Source organism: Osmia lignaria, chromosome 9, assembly GCF_051020975.1.
Source record: "Osmia lignaria lignaria isolate PbOS001 chromosome 9, iyOsmLign1, whole genome shotgun sequence".
Classification (NCBI taxonomy): Eukaryota; Metazoa; Arthropoda; class Insecta; order Hymenoptera; family Megachilidae; genus Osmia; species Osmia lignaria.
Genome location: NC_135040.1, coordinates 6,141,667 through 6,164,949, shown reverse-complemented (window position 1 = coordinate 6,164,949; position 23,283 = coordinate 6,141,667). Strand labels below are relative to the sequence as shown.

The window sequence follows — 23,283 nt, the reverse complement described above, 5'->3', positions numbered from 1 at the left end:
AAAGTGAATTACAATATCTTAATTTCACTTATTCTATGGTTAATATAAATGCGCGCATACATGCATACAATGTAGTACATACATGCATGTAACACAGTGAAATTTTCTATCAGGGCGTCAAACAATTTTATTGCAAATAAAATTGTTAATCTTTATGGTACGATGCTGTTGAAAGAAATTATTTCAGAATAATATAGTCTACGAATACATACAATATTTACAATGGTTGTTGTAAAGTTGGAAGAGAACATTGAATGTAATTCAAAGACATCATTGCTTGTCGTGCCGATTTATTAGCGTTACCTTATATGTTGCTGATCGAGTGAAAGAACTTATAGTTTTATAGAATTAAACTTGTTTTACTATTAACTGCGATAAAGTGATACGGTAACCAATGCTAACTAGTTTAATTGGGATTGCATTTTTTCAAAATTAACGCATCAATATGTGGCTGTAGAAAATAATGAGAAAAGCTTTAAAAAAGAAAAAATTCTCGATGAAATTTCTTTATAACAGAGAAGATTTATTTTTTCCCTGATGTTTTAATAAATATCATTTACGAAAGCACTAACAAGCGTTAACAGTTTTTCGCTTGTCAACTTATCAGGAACACCTGTGAAAACCTATGTATTGGAGGTAGTGCAACGGATCATGAATGTAAGTGTTGATTTTACTATGCTTGTTTAATACAATTACACATCGCATCCGCTTTGATGCGTATTAATTAATTATTTATTCTAATATTTGAAATATACGTATATACCCTGGTTAATATTGAAATTATTTATGTTTACAGTTCAAGATTTTTGCCTAAAAAATCTTTGGATATTTCCTGTATTAAATAATTACCATTTCATTTGTAATATACAAAACAAATATCTTAACACACAGTAAAACTGTACCTGTGGTTGATTATTGTAAATGAACTTGAATTATAAATATTTTACTATTTCTATATTATAAATAACAAATAAATACAATTACAGTTTAATTAATTTTATAAAAAGAAATTTTTATTTTGTATTTCATGCCTGAAAGGATTGATATGCAAAGCATTTAAATATATTTGGTAGTTAATGAGTTCATTTTGCTTCTTTTATGTAAACTATTTTCAGAATACCTCGTTCTATATTATTCTGGCACATAGTAGACATGAACTTGCTTATATAACTGACGTTAGATTGCTGACCTGATGAATTTATTTTCAATGACATCTTCTGAATGTAATTACACTATCAATAGTGATTTACAATTAATCAGACTATGTAACTGTAGGAGATTGATTTGTCCAGTTATTTATCAAAATAGACAGCATGGTTGATGACATAACCTTGCATCTAGTATTATTTAAATTTCCTTTTCTATTGATATTACTTTTCTATTAATATTTAACATAGTTTAAATAATATTTTGATCATTCTTTTGTAAACATTTAGGTGGTCAGCATAGCAGAGAGGCGGTGTCGGGAAGGTGGTTGACACGCCTTCAAATCTTTGAGATGATTGAAAGCGTATCTCGTAGAGCGTTGAGTGGCTCCAGTGGGAGCTACCACGTTCGTGGTGCTGAATTAGCAAGAAATCGTAGGCTAAAATCTTTATCAGCAACTGTTGTATTCCTTGATGATACTCAACACACATTTCAATTAGATGTAAGTCTATAAATTGTTACAAAGAAATAGAAAAAAGAATAAAATGTTTTTCTCTATTGTTTAGACACTATTTTAAATGTTTTAGAAAAGAGCAAAGGGTCAAGCATTATTGGATTTGGTATTTCAACACTTGGAACTTGTTGAGAAAGATTATTTTGGTTTGCAATATGCTGAAAATGGAGCTACAACCTGTACATATTCACCCGATGTAATGGTAAAATCTTGTACTAATTTTATTATGAAAATTTTTTCATTAAGTAATCCAATGATTTGAATGTTTTAGAGGTGGCTAGATCCTAGTAAGCCAGTTAAGAAGCAGATAAGAAGTAAGGGTAAAGATCCTATTTAGATTGCCTACTTGTATCTACAGAGACAAACCTCATGAGATAATGTAAAATAATTTATCATTTCAGGCGGACAATTTTATTTTAGAGTGAAGTTTTATGTATCTGACCCTAGTAAATTACAAGAAGAATATACTAGATATCAATTTTACTTACAAATACGAAGAGACATTCTTCAAGGAAAGCTTCAGTTACCACCAAGTACAGCGTGTCTTATTGCCAGTTATACTGTTCAATGTAAGCATTGCACTACACTAACATTTATTTTGTTGTAAAATTTATTTACAATATTACAGTTTTTATGTGATTACAGCTGAGTTAGGCGATTATCATCCAGAAGAACATGGTCCAGGATATCTTTCGAGGTTACAGTTAATACCAGGACAGACTGAAGAAATGGAAAAAAAAATTTCTGAATTACATAAACTTCATAAGTAGGTTGAATTTGTACATATAACATTAATCGATTATTTTTTATAAGAAATGTTACCTAATATTACATATTCTCTAGGGGTCAATTACCAGCAGATGCAGAATTCAATTTTTTAGATCATGCAAAGAGATTAGATATGTATGGGGTAGAATTACATAAAGCTAGGGTACGTATTTGTATTACCAATTTTTCTTCCAAGTATTTAACAGTTTCAATTTATTTTACTTTATTCTTTATCTAGGATTCAACGAATAAAGAAATACAATTAGGTGTAACATCTATAGGCTTAGTAGTATTTCAAAACGGAATAAAAATCAATGTATTTTCATGGTCAAAAATAGTTAAAATTTCGTTCAAACGGAAACAATTTTTTATTCAACTCAGAAGAGAACAGGTACTTCGAAATATTCTATTTTATAATTAAAAATATCGTTAGAGCTTTTTGATAATGTATACAAAATTTCATTCTAGTCAGAAAATTACGATACATTACTTGGTTTTAACATGCAAACATATCGAAGTTCAAAAAATTTATGGAAAGCATGTGTCGAGCATCACACATTTTTTAGACTTCACAGTCCTAAAACGAGGCCAAGGCGTTTTCCACTCACCTTAAGTAGTAGATTTACTTATTCAGGCCGTACTGAATTCCAAACAGTTGAAGATGGAAAGCATAGAGCCAGGGTGGAAAGAACGTTTATTAGGTAATACTATAGAGTATCATATTATTTGTTATTCGTAATATAACATGACAATTTAATAAATTTAGATCTCCTAGCAAAAGATTAGTACACGGGGTAACATCAGCCTCGATTATTGAAGAAAAAGGGAAATTATCTATACCCCCTGGAAGACCTCCTAGGCCGTATGATAATAAAGTTCAATCTCTTGGTGCTCGTGAACCTCGTCAAGCCTGGGGTGAAGGGAATCCTAGTGACGAGTTAGTTGAAATCAATTTAAGCCATTTAAAAATGTAATCTTTTATCTTAAATTAATTTGTCTTGCTCCATAGTGAAGGCGGTTTTCTGTCTCTTCGAGAAGAAATAACAGGCTCGCATACCCAGGGAAATGCATTTTCACCTATATTAGGATCTAGAGTTTTAAGTTATGTGGACGATGATACAACGGCCGAAAGAAATATTTATGATCTTCCTGATTATAGTGAACCTACAAGTTCACCTGCTCCCCAGGTACATATTTGATGTTCTTTAATTTCTGATTATTTTTACAATGAATAATGTCAAATGTGGTGATTTACAGATAGTGGAAGATGGATTAGTAACTATATCTTTAACGCCAGATGAACAGGGTCGATTTGGGTTTAACGTAAAAGGTGGTTTAGATCTTGACATGCCTATTTTAGTATCCAGAGTAGCGCCGAATACACCTGCCGATCGTTGTTATCCAAAATTAAATGAAGGAGATCAGGTTTGTATTATTGTTAGCATTTGAATTGCAACTATTCAAACTATTTGTTATAAATAAACAGGTAGTATACATAAATGGGATCGATGTGAGTGGATTGTTACACGAACATGTAGTGAATTTAATTCGTCAGTCTCGTGATTCGGGCTCAGGTGAATTGACATTAACAGTTAGGCCAAATGCTTTGTACAATGCTTTAGCGGGTACTGATGAAACGTCCGAAGAAGAACCTCCATATAGGTATTACATCTAGTTATAGATAATTAAAATATTAAATATCATACCAAATATTAATACCAATACCTTTGTTTAAACAAGGTACGTTCCGGATGCACCTCACGCAGCTATCGGATCAGATGCATTAGCACAATCAATGTTACTCCTTGCTGATGGTCTAGCAAGTGGTGCCTTAATTGCGCAATACGAACAGTTGTACAGAAAGAATCCTGAGCTTACCTCTCTTGAATCCAAGAAGCCTGAAAATCAGAGCAAAAATCGTTACCGAGATATCTCACCATGTAAGAATAAAAAAGATTTAATGTATAAAGTTTTCTATAAATTCTTTGAATTAATATGTTTGCAGACGATGTTACTCGAGTGATACTCATGGGCTCTGCGAGCGGAGATTACATTAATGCTAACTATGTGAATATGGAAATACCAGGATCGGGTATTATCAATAGATATATTGCTACCCAAGGACCATTGTCTTCGACAGTCGCTGATTTTTGGCAGATGGTTTTAGAAGCAGGCAGCACTCTCGTTGTAATGCTTACAACTTTAGTTGATCGTGGCCGAGCAAAATGTCATCAGTATTGGCCTGCGCTCAATGAAACTCTTACACTGCGGAATCTTACGCTTACATCCACGGCTGAAAATGTTGAAGACACTTTTATATTTCGAGAATTCATACTTCGTGATATTAATGTAAATAAAATCAGAAACTATATTATGTTTTATTGCTGTACGATTGATGATTGATTGCCTATATATTTTATAGACTGGAGAGGAAAGAGACATAACGCATATGCAATACTGCAGCTGGCCAGATCATGGTGTTCCTAGTGATTGGCGACAATTTACGACGTTTACTGAAAGAGTGCGGGCAGCTCGAACAGGAATGGTAGAACCTGCTGTTGTTCATTGTTCCGCTGGAATAGGCAGAACAGGTGTTTTAGTGTTAATGGAAACAGCACTGTGTCTTATCGAAGCAAATCAACCAGTATATCCACTAGACATTGTGCGATCTATGAGAGATCAAAGAGCAATGATGATACAAAATGCTGTAAGTTAAATTAAAGGAAAAAAATACGATTAAAATTATACTGTAATTAATAATAAAACAAATATTTGGTTACAGAGTCAGTATAGATTCGTATGTGAAGCAGTTCACAAAGCTTACAGCGAAGGAATAGCTAAACCACTTCCGGAATTTAGCAGGTGAAAATAACACAAGGTTGAAAAGCATTGTATTTACCATTTTTCTTACATTTTGCTAAAAGCATCACATCATTAGAAAATAATTTTATACTCTGACAATAATATACATATATATTATTGATTAATAGAAAAGATATATACTATTTAAAATAGATATTTTCCGTCTAAAAATTTAATTAACAAGAAAAAAAATATAACTTTTCGCGCCTTTGAGTTTATCTATTTTAATTTATACAAGAACACTTGTAAATAATGAAATTTTGATGAAATAAGTTTACTAATTTATATTTAAGATAAAAATATAAATGTTAAAGTATTATTTGAAATAATTAACGTATTATGATTTTATTGTTATCATTATCATTGCTAACTTTGATTTTCATACATGAGATACAAAAGCAAGGGTACGGAAAGTTAAATTTCAAGATATTAATAACGTCCTTTTAGATTGTGAAAATCAATTCCTTCCATTAATATTATTCTATGAGATCCAATTTTTGCATTATTACTCATTGCAGAGTAATACCACCGTAAATATAATCCTTTTGAAAACTTAATAAGGCATATTTAAATTTATAAATTTTAATTGGTATGTTAGCAAGATGTTTAGAAATATAAGAGGTGCCAATCTAAAACTAATGCCTTGAAAAAAACCAAAATGAAACGTTAAAAATATAAATTAGCACAAAACTAAAGGAGGCCGAATCTATAGTCAATCTATTAAAATAAGCTAAAGAATGTGATTAAACAACACAATTTTCAGAACATTAAATATTTTGAAAACGTTTTTAAGATAATTATTCATAAACTCTGCTCTCTTTCAAACTGATCTAACAAATAATACATCTAACACTTCGTCCCTAGTTTAACTTGTAATTATAAATAACATTCTATTTGTAATAGTTGTAATTTCTAATATCGTTTATACAATGTACAGCTTAATTTTTATTCGAAACAATAGTGCATACTACTAAGATATCAAAATTTACGCTCATCTTGTAGGAAGAATGCAAGTTTAAATATAAAGTAAAGAAAACTGTTTAAGGTGATATTATAATACAAAGGTATTTTACTATTAAATTAAATTCAAATTAATTTAAAACAAAATCAATATGAGTTAATAATTTTAGTGAATTTAAAATAACAATGATTGCGTTTATAATTATAAATTATTGCATACATAGCAGCAACATAATTATAATAATTAAACATTGATTAAATTTATAACGCATATCATAACACTAAGCAGAATAGTAAAAGTACAATTTAATTTAAATATTTTCTACATTAATAATATTTCTCTACGTTGACAATAGTGCCTTCTATATATACATCTAAATAATTACAACGCGAGAATACTGTTATACATATAACAATTTCACTCTATACAGTTTTCTTTACAATTTCATTTCCAATTAATACTATTGTGTTTATTCATTGTGTACATTTTTTGTATAATTGTCCATAATTCTTTTTATAATTTATCTGTCCGCAGTTCTGTAAATACATTCATGTTCTACTCAATTTCTGTTTCACAACCCATGATTTCATATAAATTACACGATTATTTATTTATAGTTATCGTTAGGTTAACGAGAAATATTACAATTAACAATAATTATTAGTTTATAATTATTTGTAAGCCACTATTGACAGATGTTAACGAATTCCATAACTAATGAATATCAAAATACGAAATAGCATATTTAAAAATCAGAATATAAGTATTAATTACACAATACAATTGTTATTAAGTTATGACATCTTTAGGATATAAATTACTATACACATTTTTAACAAAATTGAAAATGTGTTAGCCAAAATTATAGTAAAAAAATTTGGAAAAAAACAGAATTAATATTGTAGAACATAGTTTCTATTAAGTAGATAAAAAAGAAATATGGTAATGCAATAATACTTACGATTAACACCATTTGATGCGTTTTCTTCACATTCACATACAGATGATTAAAAACACATTATTTTATCAAAACGACGTTCATATTTTTCCGTACTGCGTACATACGAATAGTACAAAAAAACATTAATTAGCCGATAAAAAGATATTTAGAAAATTATACTCATCGAAATTGAGCTGCATACGTGCCAAACATAATATCAAACAAATATTGAACATAAATAAAGTGCCACAAATCTTCATAATCCAGTCAGTAGTTGTCTAGTCTAATTTGTACTTTGAAAATATAATAAAAGCATTTTATAATACCTTATTTAATTATTTTTCCAATGTTCTTCAGTTCGCATATTAAAAAAAAAAAAACATTTCACTGTTTATGATATTAACATACATTTTGGCATTGTAACATTTTTAAATAATTTAGTATTAGCAACATTTATTTATAATTTTGTAACAGTAAATATAAATATTTTATAGCTCCTTTTTGTATATCACACTTGATGCGTATAAACGAATGACTATGTAATATGCATTTATATATAAAAAAGTAAATTATGTTATAATTAATGTTCTTACTGTAACCTTTGAAGCTGTAGTTTGCAAGATGATTTGCAAATTAAGAAAAAAGGTCCTTCTTGCCCAGGGATGTATGTTGATGGTGTAACATGATATGTACCAGCAGGTACATCTTCTAATTCAAGATAAACAAAGCCCGACCTGTATAAGATTTAATTATTAATTCATTATTTACATAATTATGTATAATACATCATTAAATAATACCTGAATGGTCCTGAACTTTTCATTTTGAACGCGCTGGGTGCGTCAGGATCATTTAATACAACCGAAACAATATCAAAACCTATTTGATACTGTTTGGGACCTTTTAATATAATCAACAAATAATTATTATTGTTTGAACTTTCTAATACTAATTGGTAACGTGGATTGTTTTGATATGTTGGATGATTGCTGCATCCACCAGCTGAAACACCTTTCCACTGGCCATCAGTGATCTAAAATAACAATTATTTTAATACAATATATTTTAAACGAATAAATAAGTAATAAATAAATATACCTCTTTTTCGTATTTGTATAATTGTGGCATTTTTCGTAATGTAAATGGACATGTGCCGTAAGCGCGTAAAGTGTAATATATCGTATTTGTCTTTTCATATTGCGATATGACTAGAGCGTATCTAGAATCACTATTCCCGTCTAGCTTTATTTTACAGAGGTAGTGAGGACTATTTATTCGTACACCATCAATGTACGGTGGTGGATCATCTACATGATTAAATATCTAAAGTTACACTTACATTCAATATCAAAAATATTATAAACAAATTATTTTTCTTACGAGGATAATATACTCTTCTTCCATCATTTTTATACACTAATATTGTAATATATTCTTGGTTCTGTCGGAAATCTGCTATATCCGTAATATGTCTCGTTAAAAGAATCCATATGACCCCTGTTACATTATTTTGCACCTCTAAACTAAACTGAGGATTGTCACCTATATTGTATGCATCTTTTACCGGGCCTATTCCTGCATTCCACATCCTATAACGGAAGATCTTTTTATAAAATATCATAAAACTATAAGGGGAACGAGAAACATGTAACTTACTGGTGAATACAATAAGTGTAATTAAATAAACCTGGGTTCCAGTTTAAGTAAAACACGTCAAAGAAGCGACATATGCTATCATAATCAATCCAGAATACTCCGTTATCAAATTGAGACGCAGAATCTGGGTCATAATTTAATGCTTCTTTTAATTCGTTCGTCCAATGCATGGTATCAAGCTCTGAATAATTTCCTTTCCAACGTAAATGAGACCAAGGATTTTTCAGTTGTAACAATCTTTCTCCCTGTAATTGTGTCTATGAATCTTATGTCTTTTAATATTTGTTTTAAATGAAAAATTACTGCTCACATTTATGTTTCTAACATTAAGAACAGCATATGCATGAGTAGGTACAAGACCTGTTCTATCAGCGTCTAAATCAGATAGTTCTCCAGTAGCCACTGTCACTAGTACATCTCCTTTATGTAAACGTGATAATAAAACATTATACAAATTGTCTTTATTAAAATCTGGTTCACCTGGTCTTATAGCCCACCTCTCTGGTATCCATCCAGTTAGAGCATGTAAATCTATATTCTAAACAATATTTACTTGTTAGACAAATATCATTAATGTACAAAAATACTGTACAAAAATGGGCTTACACTATTTGAGCCAGGAAAATCATAACCACCCATTACTTTCATGTATGCTTTCTCCAGTAATGAGATCCACAGCTCTCCCTGATTGCTGGAGTAGGAACAAAGTAATTGGTTGTAACGACTTACAGGAAGTAAGTCATCTATTATAACTTTTCGCGGTATGCCATTAATGTGTAGTTTCACCATATATTTTCCTAATCATAAAATTCTAGCACATTAATTATTTAAAGAAGAAAGTTTTATAATTTGTACAATAATACACAAATTCTTACCAAATGGATTATAAATTGGTTCTTTATTTCTATTTTTCGGATAAATAATAGACGTGATAAGTCTACGTCCAAATCTTTTTTCATATTGAGCACTAACAGCGAGTGAAGCAACAAAGGAGCAATCAGAAACAACCTAAAATTGAATATTAAATTAACAATTAAATCAAGAATTTTAATAACATAACAGCAATGACCATCTATTACTAACAGTTTGCTTTATACTATAGTAATCGACATGAGGACCTTTAAGCATTTTCGGATCAGAAAACAGTTCTTCTGGTCGGCACCATCTTGCAAAATCAGGTTTCTGTTTTGGTGCTAATTCTAACAAACCGTCTCTATCAGTAAATGGAATGGCATACTGAAATTTTTCTGTAAGATCAATACTCATAAAGGGTACGAATTCATGATCGTTGATATGAGAACTATGAAGTAAAACCCTTTTCTCTTCCTCTGTGTAATTACTACTACCGCCGCTTACTTTTAAATGCATACTGCTACCACGATGAAGCGGTGGTCGAGTTTGTTTCCCTAAAAATTATGATTAATTAAGAGGAAAGAAAAAAATTCTTAAAAAAAGATATACAATTGTTATTTGCATTACCAGAATTTAAAATAGGTCTTGTTGTTGGTAGCGATGGGATTTTATCCACATCTTCATCCAAACTTGTTTCTGGCACTGGTGGTAATTTAGAAAGTGTTTCAATAATATCAACATTCTCTTGTTTTTTCACACCCTTTAAAGATTCAGCTCTATCAAGAGCAAGTCTTACAAGAGCAGTTAATTTTCCTTTAGCTTCTGAATCAGTAGTTTTCTGTAATTATAGTATTAATTAACCAATGTTTTTTACAAAACTGATTTCGTTAGCATTAAAAACTTGTTTTACATACTACACTAAGTCCAAATTCAGCAGCATCTGTATATAATTTTACAGCAATATCTTTCAAACCAGCTTCATCCGCATCTTGTGCTTGATTTATAAGAAATTTGCATCTTTGCAACTCTGACTGATGTACAGACTGAGCTTTACAAGATTTCTGCTCTTCTTCACTAACTATGAATGATTAATAATGTACACATTTTTATTTGCCTCTATATAAATTATAAATTTATATAAAATACTTACTAAGTTTCTCTATTACTGATATTCTTTCCTGATATTCTGAAAGTTTCTGATCATACACAGGATCTTGCAACTCAGTAAGGTATTTCACAGCAATGTTATAATAATATAAAGCTTGTTTGTATTGACTGTTACTATCGAACTGTACTGCTTTTCTTGCTGCATTTTGTACATCTTCTAATGTCATTTTATAAGCTTTTTTAGTCACAAGTAAATAAAAATTTATATTCTATTCAGTACTTGTACATATATATATAGATCTATACTTTCATTGTTTGGTAAATTTCAATCTGCACAAAAATTCATAAGTTTTGTAAAATATAAAAGGGTTAGGTTCATATTTGTTCTAAAAACCAAGTAAAGAAATGTGAAGGATTAAATTTCATTAACTTACATTTCTTATTTTTGTATATTAGTAAAATTTGTCAAGTTCTATATATATTACTTATTGTAGGAAATCACTTGACAACTACAGTAAACAATACAGGTAAAAATATAATTTTCAGGGTGAGTAATACACTATGATTATGTTTATATGTATGTATAGGCAGGTGCATTGATTGCCTTTAGTTCTTGTTTCCATTGATCAGAAGTTCAAAGAAAATTATGTTGCATTTCATGAAGCTAAAGTAGATTACAGTAAAGTATTAACAATTCTTTATTAACGTTTAGTGTATAATAATTAGTCCTAAATGTATGTATAACATAAAATCAGTAATACATTTTGACTATTAGACCTTATGTCCACTGCATTTTCTATAGCTCAGTACACATGTTAATGCCTATCCATACAGATACGATAAAGTATCTGCATTGACTTACGCGGCAGAGTAGAAAAACACGAATCCAAAATATGGCAAGTTCGTCAAGGTAAATTTTGTGGAAGTTTTATCTAATATTTTTTAATTGATCTTAATAACGTATCTTGTAATATTTTGTCTTACAAATTGTTATTATCCGATAACAAATCCCAATAGTTTGTGCATAAATTGATGTCATAAGCTGTGGTTATGAAATCTGACAGTAAAATTGTTTGTTATTAATGTATTCTTAATTAATTGTCTTTGAAACTATAATGTGATATTTATATATGGTTCATTTTCTCCAAATTCATTTTTTATAGTTTTTCTGCTTTAATAATAAAGGTGTATTGGACAAAGATTAAACACAAATTTTTTAAATAAAAATGTAAATGCAAAGAGGTACAAAAAGCAGTAGAATTTTTACAGTTATCAAGATAGTAGTAATGCAAATATTGATATGTATGTATATATATTATATGGCATACATTTTCATAATTTTTTTTTACAGACATGAAACAAACAAAGTTTGTTGTTATGCACATCCAGATGCACCACTTATTGAGGACTATCGGGCTGGTGATCAAATCTGTTCAGAGTGTGGATTAGTTGTTGGTGATAGGTAAATATAAAAGTTATATATCTTTGAATTGAAACTAATCTAACTATAAAATATTTTCTATAAGAGTAATAGATGTTGGTTCAGAGTGGAGAACATTCAGTAATGAAAAAGCTGGTGTTGATCCATCGCGTGTCGGTGGACCAGAAAATCCACTTCTCAATGGTTCAGATTTATCCACCATGATTGGCCCAGGAACTGGTGCAGCATCTTTTGATGCCTTTGGTGTATCAAAATATCAAAACAGACGTACAGTAAGTGTTGTTATATTGTATGCAACATATTTTAATCATTTAAAATAATAAAGCTTAATAAACTATAATACTTTCAGATGAGCAGTTCAGACAGAGCATTGATCAATGCATTTCGTGAAATTAACGGAATGGCCGATCGCATTAATTTACCGAAAACCATTGTTGATAGAGCTAATAATTTGTTCAAACAAGTGCATGATGGAAAAAATCTAAAGGGACGTGCAAACGATGCTATTGCTTCTGCCTGTTTATATATTGCCTGCAGGCAGGAAGGTGTACCACGAACATTCAAAGAGATATGTGCAGTCAGTAAAATTAGTAAAAAAGAAATTGGAAGATGTTTTAAATTGATCTTGAAGGCACTGGAAACCAGTGTTGATCTTATCACTACAGGAGACTTTATGTCTAGATTTTGTTCTAATCTTGGCCTTCCTAATATGGTTCAAAGAGCTGCAACACATATTGCTAGAAAAGCGGTAGAAATTGATATTGTACCTGGAAGATCGCCTATTTCAGTAGCAGCTGCTGCAATATACATGGCATCACAGGTATATAAAATGATTAAGAAAATTATTATTCAAAGTATATATAATTCTTGTATACTGTATTGTTTTTCTTTAGGCTTCAGAAGACAAGAGATCCCAAAAAGAAATTGGTGATATTGCTGGTGTAGCAGATGTTACCATCAGACAGTCTTATAAATTAATGTATCCTCATGCAGGAAAATTGTTTCCAGAAGATTTCAAATTCGCGACACCGATCGATCAATTACCGCAAATGTAAAGTAAACATGGAGCCTTATGTTTCAATGTATATTTTATCATGTTGAAACAGTAGTTTATGTATCTGAAATAATTATTCATAAATAATTTAACCTTTATTTACAGTATACATTCCTAAATAATTTACAAAAAATTGGTATTATCTTATTTATTGCATAATGATTACACTTCCTATTTTCTTCTTTTATTACAACAGTAATAGCCTGATAACTTATATGGTGTGGATAATTAATTTACATTCGCCCCTAGAGTTGCAATGTTAATTTAGTTTTTTCATTATTAAACAAAATTTGAATATTTTAAATATAAAGATGAAATATACATTTTTATACAAATACGAATAATTTTATTTATGTAGAAATTATGTTTCAACATGTTAAAATTGGAAAAAAGAAATTCGTACAATTCTAAACATATTCATATAAGATATTTAATACCAAATATGCATTAAGTTTCAAGCTATGTGAAACTAAGCTGATAAGTGGAAACTATTTTATAGACTTGTTAACATCAATTTTGCTTGAAGTACTGTAGCACAATATTTTATATTTGACACCTAGGAAAACAGTGAAGACTAAAAATAAAATTTGTTACAAATTAACTTGAAAGTACCACACAGTACAAGTATATAATAAATTCTGTGATACTTCTATATGACTAAGTCAAATATTTGCAACTAATACATTCAACTAAATTCAGAAGACAATAGACTTTTTCATATTAAATAGTGTACATATACATTATTTTTCATTCAAAATTTGTATAAAATACTACACAAAAATGTTTCTGAAAATGAATTTTTAATAATGAAATATCACTATTTTACATATTATATGTTATTTTGTTACAATTTTATAAAATATTTGTAGCAATTCAATTATATCATGGAATTGATAACATTAAAAATGTCATTTCCTTTTCATCTTTATGTTTAATAATGAAAGTTTATTACTGTTTTTAATTGTGACCAATTTGAATGTACATACATTGCCACAGAAATTGTATGAAATTTAAATAGATATAATACATATCCTAAATTGTATATCAAATTTTATTCTAATAAAACAAATTGTTGCAATTAGTTAGATAAGCAGTCTGCTTTTATTGGCACCTTTAAATGTGTGTGTCTGTAGCAGTTATGTTGCCTAATGTCACTTTCAAAACGTCAATACGCGGGGGTGTGTGTATAATAAAAACAGTCTAATAGTTAACTTTTTCCGTTTAAATAATAATTATTTAGTACTTTTATAACAATTTTTCTAAAAATATTCTAAAAATCGGATGTTTAAGTATCACAGATTTATGAAACTGTATATAAAACATAACCTATATATGTAACATTTAACAGTAAATAGAAAAATCATTATTATTATACAAAAAGAAGAAAATTTGACGTTGTCTTTTCTGTTTTTACTCGAGAAAATAATAGAGAATGAACTCAGTGCCTCCTACTAAGCCTCCAAGAGGTATTAAACCAACTAAAGAAACTGTAAGTATAACTAATACATCTTTATTGCACTATTTCAACATTTTTCATTACAACAGCTAAAATTAGTTAGCTTCATTATTAATCAAATGTGTTTTTAGAGTGGTTTATTGATCTCTGTGATTCGTGCTTTGTCAGCAAGTGAAACTAATGAACAACGAGAGATAGAAAAAGCTAAACTTGAGAAAGAATATAAGAAGAGTGACCAAAGACTTGATGAACTAGTATCATTACATGATCAAGATCTTACAGAAGTTATGCAAGTAAATACATGTTATTATATGATGTAAGATAATGATTTTGTATACGATAATAATATGTTTATTATTTTCAACTTCAGATATTTAGTGCTTTATCAGAAAAGGTAACTGCATCTAGAGAGAAAATTCATGCAGTTAAGGAAAATTTGAATGCCTGTAAACAACTACTAAGGTGTAAAAGAGAAGAATTATTAAATTTATGGTTGGAGGGTATTGAACACAAACATGTGTTACATCTTTTGAAAGATGTGTAAGTAGTAAGAAATTCTTAATATAGTTATGTTCAAATACAATTACTAAATTTTCTATATCCCTTTTAATATTTAGGACACCTGATTCTTGTACAAGAATGTTACCTTTAACAGACACAGATTCATTATCAGTAGCTACATCGTATAATGCAGCATCAGACTGATAATTATTAAGTTTATTCATAGATAATTATAAACAAATTGTAATTTAATTATTTTTTATTTGTATATTATAAAAAATAAAATATAATAAATTTTGATTGTGGATATTGTTATTGTGGTGAATAATAATTTATTTCCACCTTCTAATGGTCAATAATAATCAAACTAATCCTTTTGAAATTTTTTGAACAATTTATCTGGTCAGTTAGTAGTTCATGGTTATGTGACGCACGTGATATTTCATGGATATTTCACGAAGGATTTGCAATCTGCTATCTGTGTATCTATTATATTATTATAATTATACGTAAAGCATATGCAGCCGACTGAGCTTGCTGACTATTCATTCTTTAATACTGTGCAATTAAAAAGTCTTCAAAACGATTATCGTAAGTAATTATCGTAATATATTGGTCTAACACTTTCATCGTTTCGTAAAATATTCTTAACTTTCATATAACTTGCAAATTTTTATTGTTATGTTGTTTAAAATATCGTTAATATTATCAATACTTACGTAAAAATTGAAACATAATTATCAACATAATTATCAATTTATGTTTGCTTGTATGTACATTTCATGATTTCGATCTTCATGTCAGGTACGGTGCGCAAACATTTCCCACTCGTATTTCCTCATTAACATCTGTAATATTTTTCATAAGTTCAGGGTAAATATAAAGAGAAAGCATTTATTATTGCAGGTAGAAATGGGTACATTGGAATTAAAACAAACTTTGAATGGACATAGGGGAAGAGTGTGGAATGTTTGCTGGCATCCTAAAGGCATATACCTTGCATCTTGCGGTGAAGATAAAACAATTATTATATGGGGACCGCAAGAGCCAAAATGGGCTATAAAAACTATTCTTACTGAGGGACATTCAAGAACTATAAGAGAAGTTGCATGGTCTCCTTGTGGGAATTACATAGCATCTGCTAGTTTTGATGCTACTACTGCTGTATGGGATAAAAAATCGGGTCAGTTTGAATGTAATGCAACATTAGAAGGGCATGAGAATGAAGTGAAAAGTGTTAGTTGGTCTACAAGTGGACAGTTGTTAGCTACTTGTAGCCGAGATAAATCTGTTTGGATATGGGAAGTAAATGATGATGAGTATGAGTGTGAAGCTGTAATTAGTGCTCATACTCAAGATGTGAAAAAGGTAAGTATATCATTTTTATGTTTTTGAAAAATAAGAATATGTTAAATACATGTTTGAATTAAAATAGGTAAGGTGGCATCCAACTGAGGAAATAGTAGCATCTGCTAGTTATGATAATACAGTAAAGATATTCAAGGAAGAAGCAGCAGCTAATGATTGGTCCTGCTTAGCAACATTATCATCTCATACTTCAACAGTTTGGAGTCTTTCATGGAACAAGGAGGGCAATAGAATAGCTACATGTAGCGATGATCAAACAGTGAAGATATGGCAAGAATTTAAGCCTGGTAATGAACAAGGAATTGCTACAGCAAACAATGAACCGGTTTGGAAGTGTGTGTGCACAATATCTGGTTATCATACAAGGACAATTTATGACATTGATTGGTGTAAAACAACTGATTTAATAGTGACTGCATGTGGTGATGACATTATTAGAATATTTAAAGAAGACAGTGATTCTGATTCTCTTCAACCTACCTTTACAATGGTTTGTTCAATGGACACTGCTCATACACAGGATGTGAATTGCGTGCAATGGAATCCTACTGTTCCTGGACAACTTGCATCATGTAGTGATGATGGTTTAGTGAAAATCTGGTTTTATAACGAATAACACACTTATTATTGTTATGTAATTGTATTTTTTAATAATAAATATATTTAAAAGATAGAAATTTATTTTATTTCTTTTACTATCAAATAATTGAAATGATATTTCATACTTGAACTGTTTTACCTGTGTTCACTTGTTTTAGATTGCCCTAAATGTTTAGACATTTTACTGCATTGAAAAGAAGCTGTAGAATCTTTGTTTATGATACTAAACAGAAACACAGCAGTGTATTGTATGCAATGAGTGCCATGAAACCTGATGCTATGGGGATTCCTTTAACCCAGGTTGTAGAAACATTACACAAGTTTGCTGATCCATCACTTGCAAATCCCTGGGATAATGTAGGGTTACTTATTGAACCTACAGAAACAAAACTAGTCTCTCACATTCTTCTAACAAATGATTTAACTGAAAGTGTCATGCAAGAGGCTTTAGATTTAAAAACAGATATGATTATTACCTATCATCCTTTGATATTTGCCCCTATGAAATCTGTAACAACCAGATCATGGAAGGTAATTAATAATTAGTTATTATGTTCTTGCTAAATTCATACATACTATTTAAATCATTTCTTTTAGGAGAAAATTGTTGCCAAATGTTTGGAAAATAGAATAGCTGTGTATTCGCCGCATACTAGTTTCGACTCTGTTAAAGGCGGTGTAAATGATTGGCTAGCTTCAGCATTTGAAGATGGTAAGTTTCAAATAAAATTGTTAATTCTGAAAATTATGTTACAATCAATGGTGTTATGTCTGTCAGTACTTAAGAGCAGTCACCCAATAGAAGTAAATGTAAGCAATCCTGACTATGGTTGTGGAAGGATATGTATTTTAAAAAGCAAAATTTCTATCGAGGATGCTGTACAACGTGTAAAGGAACATACAGGCTTGAAATACGTTAGATTAGCTCGCGCTTGTCGCACAGGTATTCATTCAAATATTTACTTCCAAACTATTAATAGAGATTCAAATTTAAAATGTTATTTCAGATGGTTTTATCAACACTATTGCACTTTGTGCTGGATCTGGAGCATCTGTTTTAAAAGGTGTGTCTGCTGATCTATATCTTACTGGAGAGATGTTGCATCATGATATTCTTGATGCTACACACAATGGAATCAGTGTGATATTAACAAATCATTCCGATTCAGAACGTGGTTTTCTTACAAAATTTGCATTTACTTTAAGCGATGTGTTGGACAAATCTGTGAATGTGAGTGTATCTAAAAATGATGCGGATCCCTTGAAAACGGTTTAATTTAATTGGAAAAATAAAAAGGGCAGTCACATCAACGTGAAATTGGGGATAAAATTATCTTTCGTTTTAAGGATAGACAATTTTTATTTCAACCCGATGAAGTTTTTAATCGGAGAGATATCAGGGAAGTAATCGTTACATAAAAGAATCATATTATATTGTAATATAACACAAATAATTTACAGCTACAACAGAAACTGTATTTCAGTTTGTGTATAACGCGCTTAAACTACTTTGCAATTAATCTTTAAACATATGTAACCATTATAGAATCAATTTCCCTTAATTCGATTATTGAAATATTTTTCATTTGCTTTACCATTCGTCCGTTTTATTTTTCTTTTTTTCTTATATGCTCACATTCACACGAAAAATCACGCATGACGATTACGAAGAGAAACTTGATCTTTTTGTTAACAACGTGTACGTAATAGACGCTTATCGTTTGAAAACTTATCTAAATAAAATACAACAGTCGTTAATTCTGGTCCAATTATAGAATTAATTTCCCAATCTAAGTAGGTCCACTCATTCAACATTCTTCATTTCTCACCATGTTTCTCTCTTCTTCAATTTGGCTTCCACTTAACAATAGATGAAAATTAGTTTGTTCGTGTAGCAGACTTTATGTAAAGACCTGTTACAGGTCAACGTAGATGAAATCTAACAATAAATGATCGTTCATTCTTGCTAAATATGTGTGTTGCACTTTCGTGTGTACACCGACGACGAAATAAAATGCTTAATACACAATGAACACTTTATAAATTGCGATTCTACGTCACCAGAAACGGTGTGGAAGTATGCCCTGAGCTGAGATGCCCAAAAACTGTGGACCGTATTTAGCCGTTTCAGAATATTGCAGAACAGACAACGCGAAACCTCAGACCGAATAGTAAACGAAATTCATCATCATACACCGCTTCTAATCATAGATCCTTATAAAGTTTTTAGTTCAACGTTTTCCATACTGCGATAACTGATTACCGGTAGTATCGGTTACTAAATCAGGAATATGTTCTTATTAGAAATACTGTGTCATTATCAAGAAAATACCGCTTTAAGTACAATTTATCATTTTCTGGTTCAATGTTGCTGACTCTTAATACCAATGTATCAGCAATTTTCAATGAGGTGTACAAATTATGGTAATTCGTATATGTATGACAAGTAATTTCATGCGGTTCCAATCTGAACATAGTCCAAGAATCGTTTAGAATGACTGTTAAAAGCCGCTAGTTCGTTCAGACATCAATACACTCGCCGGATAGAACCAAAAAAAAACAAATTGAGTAAAAAATCATTAACAATCTTTCTCTTTTTACGGCGCGAAACAGTTTTCTCCATTTGAAACTACAATTTGCCGAACGTATAGATTCAATTCGAAGATAATCCAGCTTTACTTCACGCTTCTAATCCAGATCCTCAATTTAACGTGGTCAAAGGTGATTCACGTTCCACCATTTTACAACTGAACACAAATTCCTGGCGATTCTTTGCCATTTGTTTCCAAGTATAACATAGTCTTTCTTTCTATATATATATTAATATGTATATGTATACCATATAGAGTTACGTATCGTATATAAACAGAACAATTAAAAATCTTAATCGCATTGTTTCAACAATAATTCGTACGTTTCCTTTGGCAAGTACAGCGTATTGTCTTGTGACCGTAACACAGCAAATAAAAAAATCGTACACCCTTTTCTCTCCCGATGTTAATCGGTTCGCTTGAACGAACTATATTACTACCACCGATAGCGTTTTTATGTTTCCTTTAGATACAGAGTATTCCAGAATACGAATAGAAGTGGCAGAGTTGTCGTTAATGAATTACAATCTTATATTTATGAGGAAGTGACTTCAGGTTTGCCATGATGGATACTTAGAAGGTTCTCAAGGGCTCCTGGTGTTCATACATATTTTAGTACAACCATCTCATTAAATATTACATTAGAATTATATTCAGTAATATCTATTTTTAATGTGTTTCCTTCGTCCTACTAAAAATGCTTTTTTTATGGAGGGAGGCTCTAGGGTATTTCATTATTATAAAATGAAAAATCTACAGGAATGAATAGAGTATTACAGCTAATAGAAGATTTTCATTCTGGAACACTCTGTACATGAATTCTTTTTTATCTCAAGACAACAGACTACTTTTTTTTTTTAGATACATTCAGCACATAACTGTGCTCTAGAATGGTCCAAACTCCTACACCGATTTTTTCATTCAGTCATGGATCTTTTTTTCAACCAGAAACACGACAGAGATCACTTTATCGTTCCATCAACAGGTATCATTTTTTTTTTAATAATGGTATTCGTATACTTTCACGCTGACTGCCAGTCCCATGTTGATTAAGGTTCTTCTTGTCCTCTTTTGAAAAAGCAGCAACCAGCGATGTAAACGTAACCTGGAAATCATAAAAGGACTTGTGTATTTGATAAAGAAGCTTTCCATCGTGTTCAGTCGAAATCTCCAAATGGAGCTGTCGGAGATTGGATTATTCTGGGTGGAAAAATCAAATTTTCACGCGTGAAACGGGTTTCCACGACGACTGTGCCAGTGGAATATGATTTACCAGGCAAAACGGGCGTCTCCTGATCCCTGTGCTGGTTGCTTTTCAATAACGATGATTCAGGAAAGCCAGCAGAGTCGTTGAGATCATTACGAAGGGTAGATTCGCCAGTCTGAGTTGGCCACCGTGTTGCATCGCTGCTGGATGTTCTCCTGTCGAAAAATGATTAAAATTCAAATTGAATTCTCTTTTAACATCCGTCGTCTTATTGGAATTGTTTCTTGGTTCTACGAGCTATGGCATACAGGGTGGTTCAAATATTGTGGAGGGAAATCATTGCCATTTTTCCTGGGGAAGCTTACAATGCTTGATATTTTACTTTAAAGAATCTGACAATAAAACAATTCAATAAGCTTAAATAACGGATCAAAATGTTGTGAAAGAATCTCAAGTGAAGGAAATAAACAGCAATGTCGATTCAAATTCAATATTGAATTACAAAGAGCTAATAAATATTTCACGCAGCGAAAGAGATTATTCTCTGTAGAAGCTTTTAATTTTTCATCTAAAGAAATTGTACTTTTTTTTTTATTATCCAAGAACAAAGAAGGAATAAACGCATCCAATAAATTTCCTGCCTATTGTGCTTTATACAATCCCGTCGAGTTGAGAGTTATTCAGAGTGCTGAAAAACAAAGTTCAGTAAATTTAATTTGTACGATATCAATAGAGTGTTGATAAATATTAAATAAACGCTGTTAAAGTAGATCTCTTGTGAAAGCGATGAGCGAATAAAAATCACATTTTACCTTTAGGGAATTCATCAGACTGGCTATAGAGAATCTTTTTAAAAGGGAAACTTTAATTTTTCTAACACTCGTGTGCTCGACGCGAAGCTAATTTCTGTCATCAGTATGTAAGTACATCGTAGCCGGAATTTAAAACTGCCTTCAATGCCCTCCTCTTACACTTGCTGGCTCCTTATGCTCGTCTGAAGAGTCTCCGTTACACTTTTAAGAAGAAAGCATATCAAAAGAGAGTAATCTTCATATCTCGAAAGCTTCTCCCCTATACAGATTCAAGTTTCTACCTTCGTACGATTGCCTGTAACTTATGTTAATGAAAAAATTTTTAAAACGAATAAAAATTCAGGATCTATCTCTAAAAGAATCATAGTAATTATTAAAATTATGTTTGAGATTTCTATTTCTAATAATTCTACTGATTTTCTAATACTTCTACATTATTTTTTAAATAAAATCCCGCAATTTTAAGCATGATATTTTTCTTGGAAAGCGCTGGTAGATGGAAACAAGCCCGGAGGAGTGAAACTCTTGGACGTCGACCGCGTAACCACCCTGTATATCGATTTTATGATAAACTTCCTCTCTGTCAGGCCTTTAATCCAGAATTCTACTTTCTAACGTTATCCATCCGGACAGTGTACGGTTTCGCCAGAGTGTCTGGCAATAGCTGAGCTCAGCTACGTCCTCTCTGCACTCTGAGAAATCTCTTTAATTACTCTTCCAACTCGGTCGAATGGTTTTTTTTGCTAAGACCGTTATCTTCTGCCAAGACCGATCGGATTCATTCGTTTTGTAAACGGGTCATAACCAACCAACGGAACACGACCAACCGTATTATGAAATACTGCTACCCCCGTTTCTTTTTCTCTCCACCCTTCCACCTGCTTTTCTTCTCCGATAGAAGAGGAGGAAAGCTTGGAGGAGTTTCGTAGCAGAAACAGGATTACTACAACGGAGCAGTTTTTAACGAGAATTCATTAACGGTCCAGTTAATGGAAATTCGTGGAATCGATCCACCCTTTGTCTCCTACGCTTCCACTGAATTTTTTCTTTCATCTTTGCCGTCACCAAGGTGTTCGCTGATCCGTATACTGATTTTAAAATATTACATCTCACGATACTTTTACTGTATCGATATTTTTCGTTCGTTGAATCATAAAAGGATCCGACATGATTTCACAACATAAAAGTACTTCAGAGTGTAACACTTATAGTACATCCGTGTCAGGATCGATGAAAATTAGTATGCAAACGTTTATTAATATTGTTAATACAAATTGACTGGTTCTTTGTTCGAACAAACAATGCATCGCACCGAGTGATTTGTGGCTTAATATTGTTCATTAGCGAATATCCAATTTCCAATCGGTCGTATTTCAAATTGATAAAGGAATTTCCGATTTGTTTTACCGTAATGGTTGTATAATATGAAAATTATTGATTCTATAAT

At 30.9% G+C, this 23,283-nt stretch overlaps 6 protein-coding genes across 15 annotated transcripts in view; 4 read left to right on the top strand and 2 right to left on the bottom strand.

Annotated features, from left to right (window-relative positions):
- The first annotated feature begins 61 nt into the window (after positions 1-61).
- On the top strand, positions 62-6,524 carry Ptpmeg (protein tyrosine phosphatase Meg). Of its 6 annotated transcripts, none has more exons than XM_034320712.2 (17): positions 62-657; positions 1,437-1,648; positions 1,734-1,862; positions 1,932-1,980; positions 2,062-2,229; positions 2,306-2,426; positions 2,504-2,591; positions 2,667-2,819; positions 2,897-3,129; positions 3,195-3,365; positions 3,438-3,615; positions 3,686-3,853; positions 3,915-4,090; positions 4,169-4,368; positions 4,434-4,777; positions 4,851-5,135; positions 5,211-6,524. In XM_034320712.2, exons 2-17 carry the CDS (start codon positions 1,499-1,501, stop codon positions 5,292-5,294), a joined length of 2,697 nt encoding a protein of 898 aa, XP_034176603.1. In that variant the 5' UTR covers positions 62-657; positions 1,437-1,498; the 3' UTR covers positions 5,295-6,524. The 6 variants fall into 6 exon arrangements, with proteins under 6 accessions (XP_034176603.1, XP_034176509.1, XP_034176328.1 ...); XM_034320618.2 differs by lacking the exon at positions 62-657 and adding an exon at positions 1,033-1,223 and having other exon boundaries at positions 1,734-1,856; positions 1,932-1,974; XM_034320437.2 differs by lacking the exon at positions 62-657 and adding an exon at positions 1,033-1,223 and having other exon boundaries at positions 1,734-1,856.
- A 1,105-nt stretch (positions 6,525-7,629) lies between these two features.
- On the bottom strand, positions 7,630-11,397 carry LOC117603647 (calpain-7). The gene is made up of 13 exons (XM_034322992.2): positions 11,241-11,397; positions 10,850-11,136; positions 10,614-10,777; positions 10,327-10,537; positions 9,931-10,253; positions 9,723-9,855; positions 9,454-9,644; positions 9,158-9,385; positions 8,848-9,092; positions 8,572-8,780; positions 8,290-8,498; positions 7,992-8,224; positions 7,630-7,925 (listed from the first exon to the last, which is right to left on the bottom strand). The coding sequence occupies exons 2-13, from the start codon at positions 11,031-11,033 to the stop codon at positions 7,781-7,783; spliced, it is 2,475 nt and encodes an 824-aa protein (XP_034178883.1). The 5' UTR covers positions 11,034-11,136; positions 11,241-11,397; the 3' UTR covers positions 7,630-7,780.
- A 167-nt stretch (positions 11,398-11,564) lies between these two features.
- On the top strand, positions 11,565-14,094 carry TfIIB (transcription factor IIB). Its single transcript, XM_034323330.2, has 5 exons — positions 11,565-11,716; positions 12,158-12,268; positions 12,333-12,519; positions 12,597-13,067; positions 13,141-14,094. Exons 1-5 carry the CDS (start codon positions 11,700-11,702, stop codon positions 13,300-13,302), a joined length of 948 nt encoding a protein of 315 aa, XP_034179221.1. The 5' UTR covers positions 11,565-11,699; the 3' UTR covers positions 13,303-14,094.
- Positions 14,095-14,314: 220 nt separating this feature from the next.
- Positions 14,315-15,567, top strand: Sec8 (exocyst complex component secretory 8). The gene is made up of 4 exons (XM_034323509.2): positions 14,315-14,790; positions 14,889-15,050; positions 15,128-15,297; positions 15,375-15,567. The coding sequence occupies exons 1-4, from the start codon at positions 14,734-14,736 to the stop codon at positions 15,460-15,462; spliced, it is 477 nt and encodes a 158-aa protein (XP_034179400.1). The 5' UTR covers positions 14,315-14,733; the 3' UTR covers positions 15,463-15,567.
- Positions 15,568-15,673: 106 nt separating this feature from the next.
- On the top strand, positions 15,674-18,877 carry Ciao1 (cytosolic iron-sulfur assembly component 1). Of its 2 annotated transcripts, XM_034323305.2 has the most exons (5): positions 15,684-15,849; positions 17,385-17,757; positions 17,824-17,938; positions 18,005-18,169; positions 18,234-18,877. In XM_034323305.2, exons 2-5 carry the CDS (start codon positions 17,395-17,397, stop codon positions 18,500-18,502), a joined length of 912 nt encoding a protein of 303 aa, XP_034179196.1. In that variant the 5' UTR covers positions 15,684-15,849; positions 17,385-17,394; the 3' UTR covers positions 18,503-18,877. The 2 variants fall into 2 exon arrangements, with proteins under 2 accessions (XP_034179178.2, XP_034179196.1); XM_034323287.2 differs by lacking the exons at positions 17,385-17,757; positions 17,824-17,938; positions 18,005-18,169; positions 18,234-18,877 and adding exons at positions 16,165-16,626; positions 16,694-17,323 and having other exon boundaries at positions 15,674-15,849.
- A 1,310-nt stretch (positions 18,878-20,187) lies between these two features.
- LOC117603844 (neurotrimin) overlaps positions 20,188-23,283 on the bottom strand; it is a 30,297-nt gene continuing 27,201 nt past the window's right edge. Inside the window, exons 6-8 of one of the 4 annotated variants that reach the window (XR_004581311.2) lie at positions 21,837-22,137; positions 21,608-21,712; positions 21,107-21,239 (exon numbers count right to left, since the gene is read on the bottom strand). Coding sequence is in view for 1 of the 4 variants with exons in the window: in XM_034323355.2 (XP_034179246.1) it covers positions 21,133-21,239 (107 nt within the window). In the remaining 3 variants the exon portion in view is untranslated. Of the gene's footprint in view, positions 20,923-21,090; positions 21,240-21,607; positions 22,138-23,283 lie in introns of those variants that run through there. The other 3 variants (XM_034323355.2, XR_004581310.2, XR_004581312.2) reach the window with 3 other exon arrangements.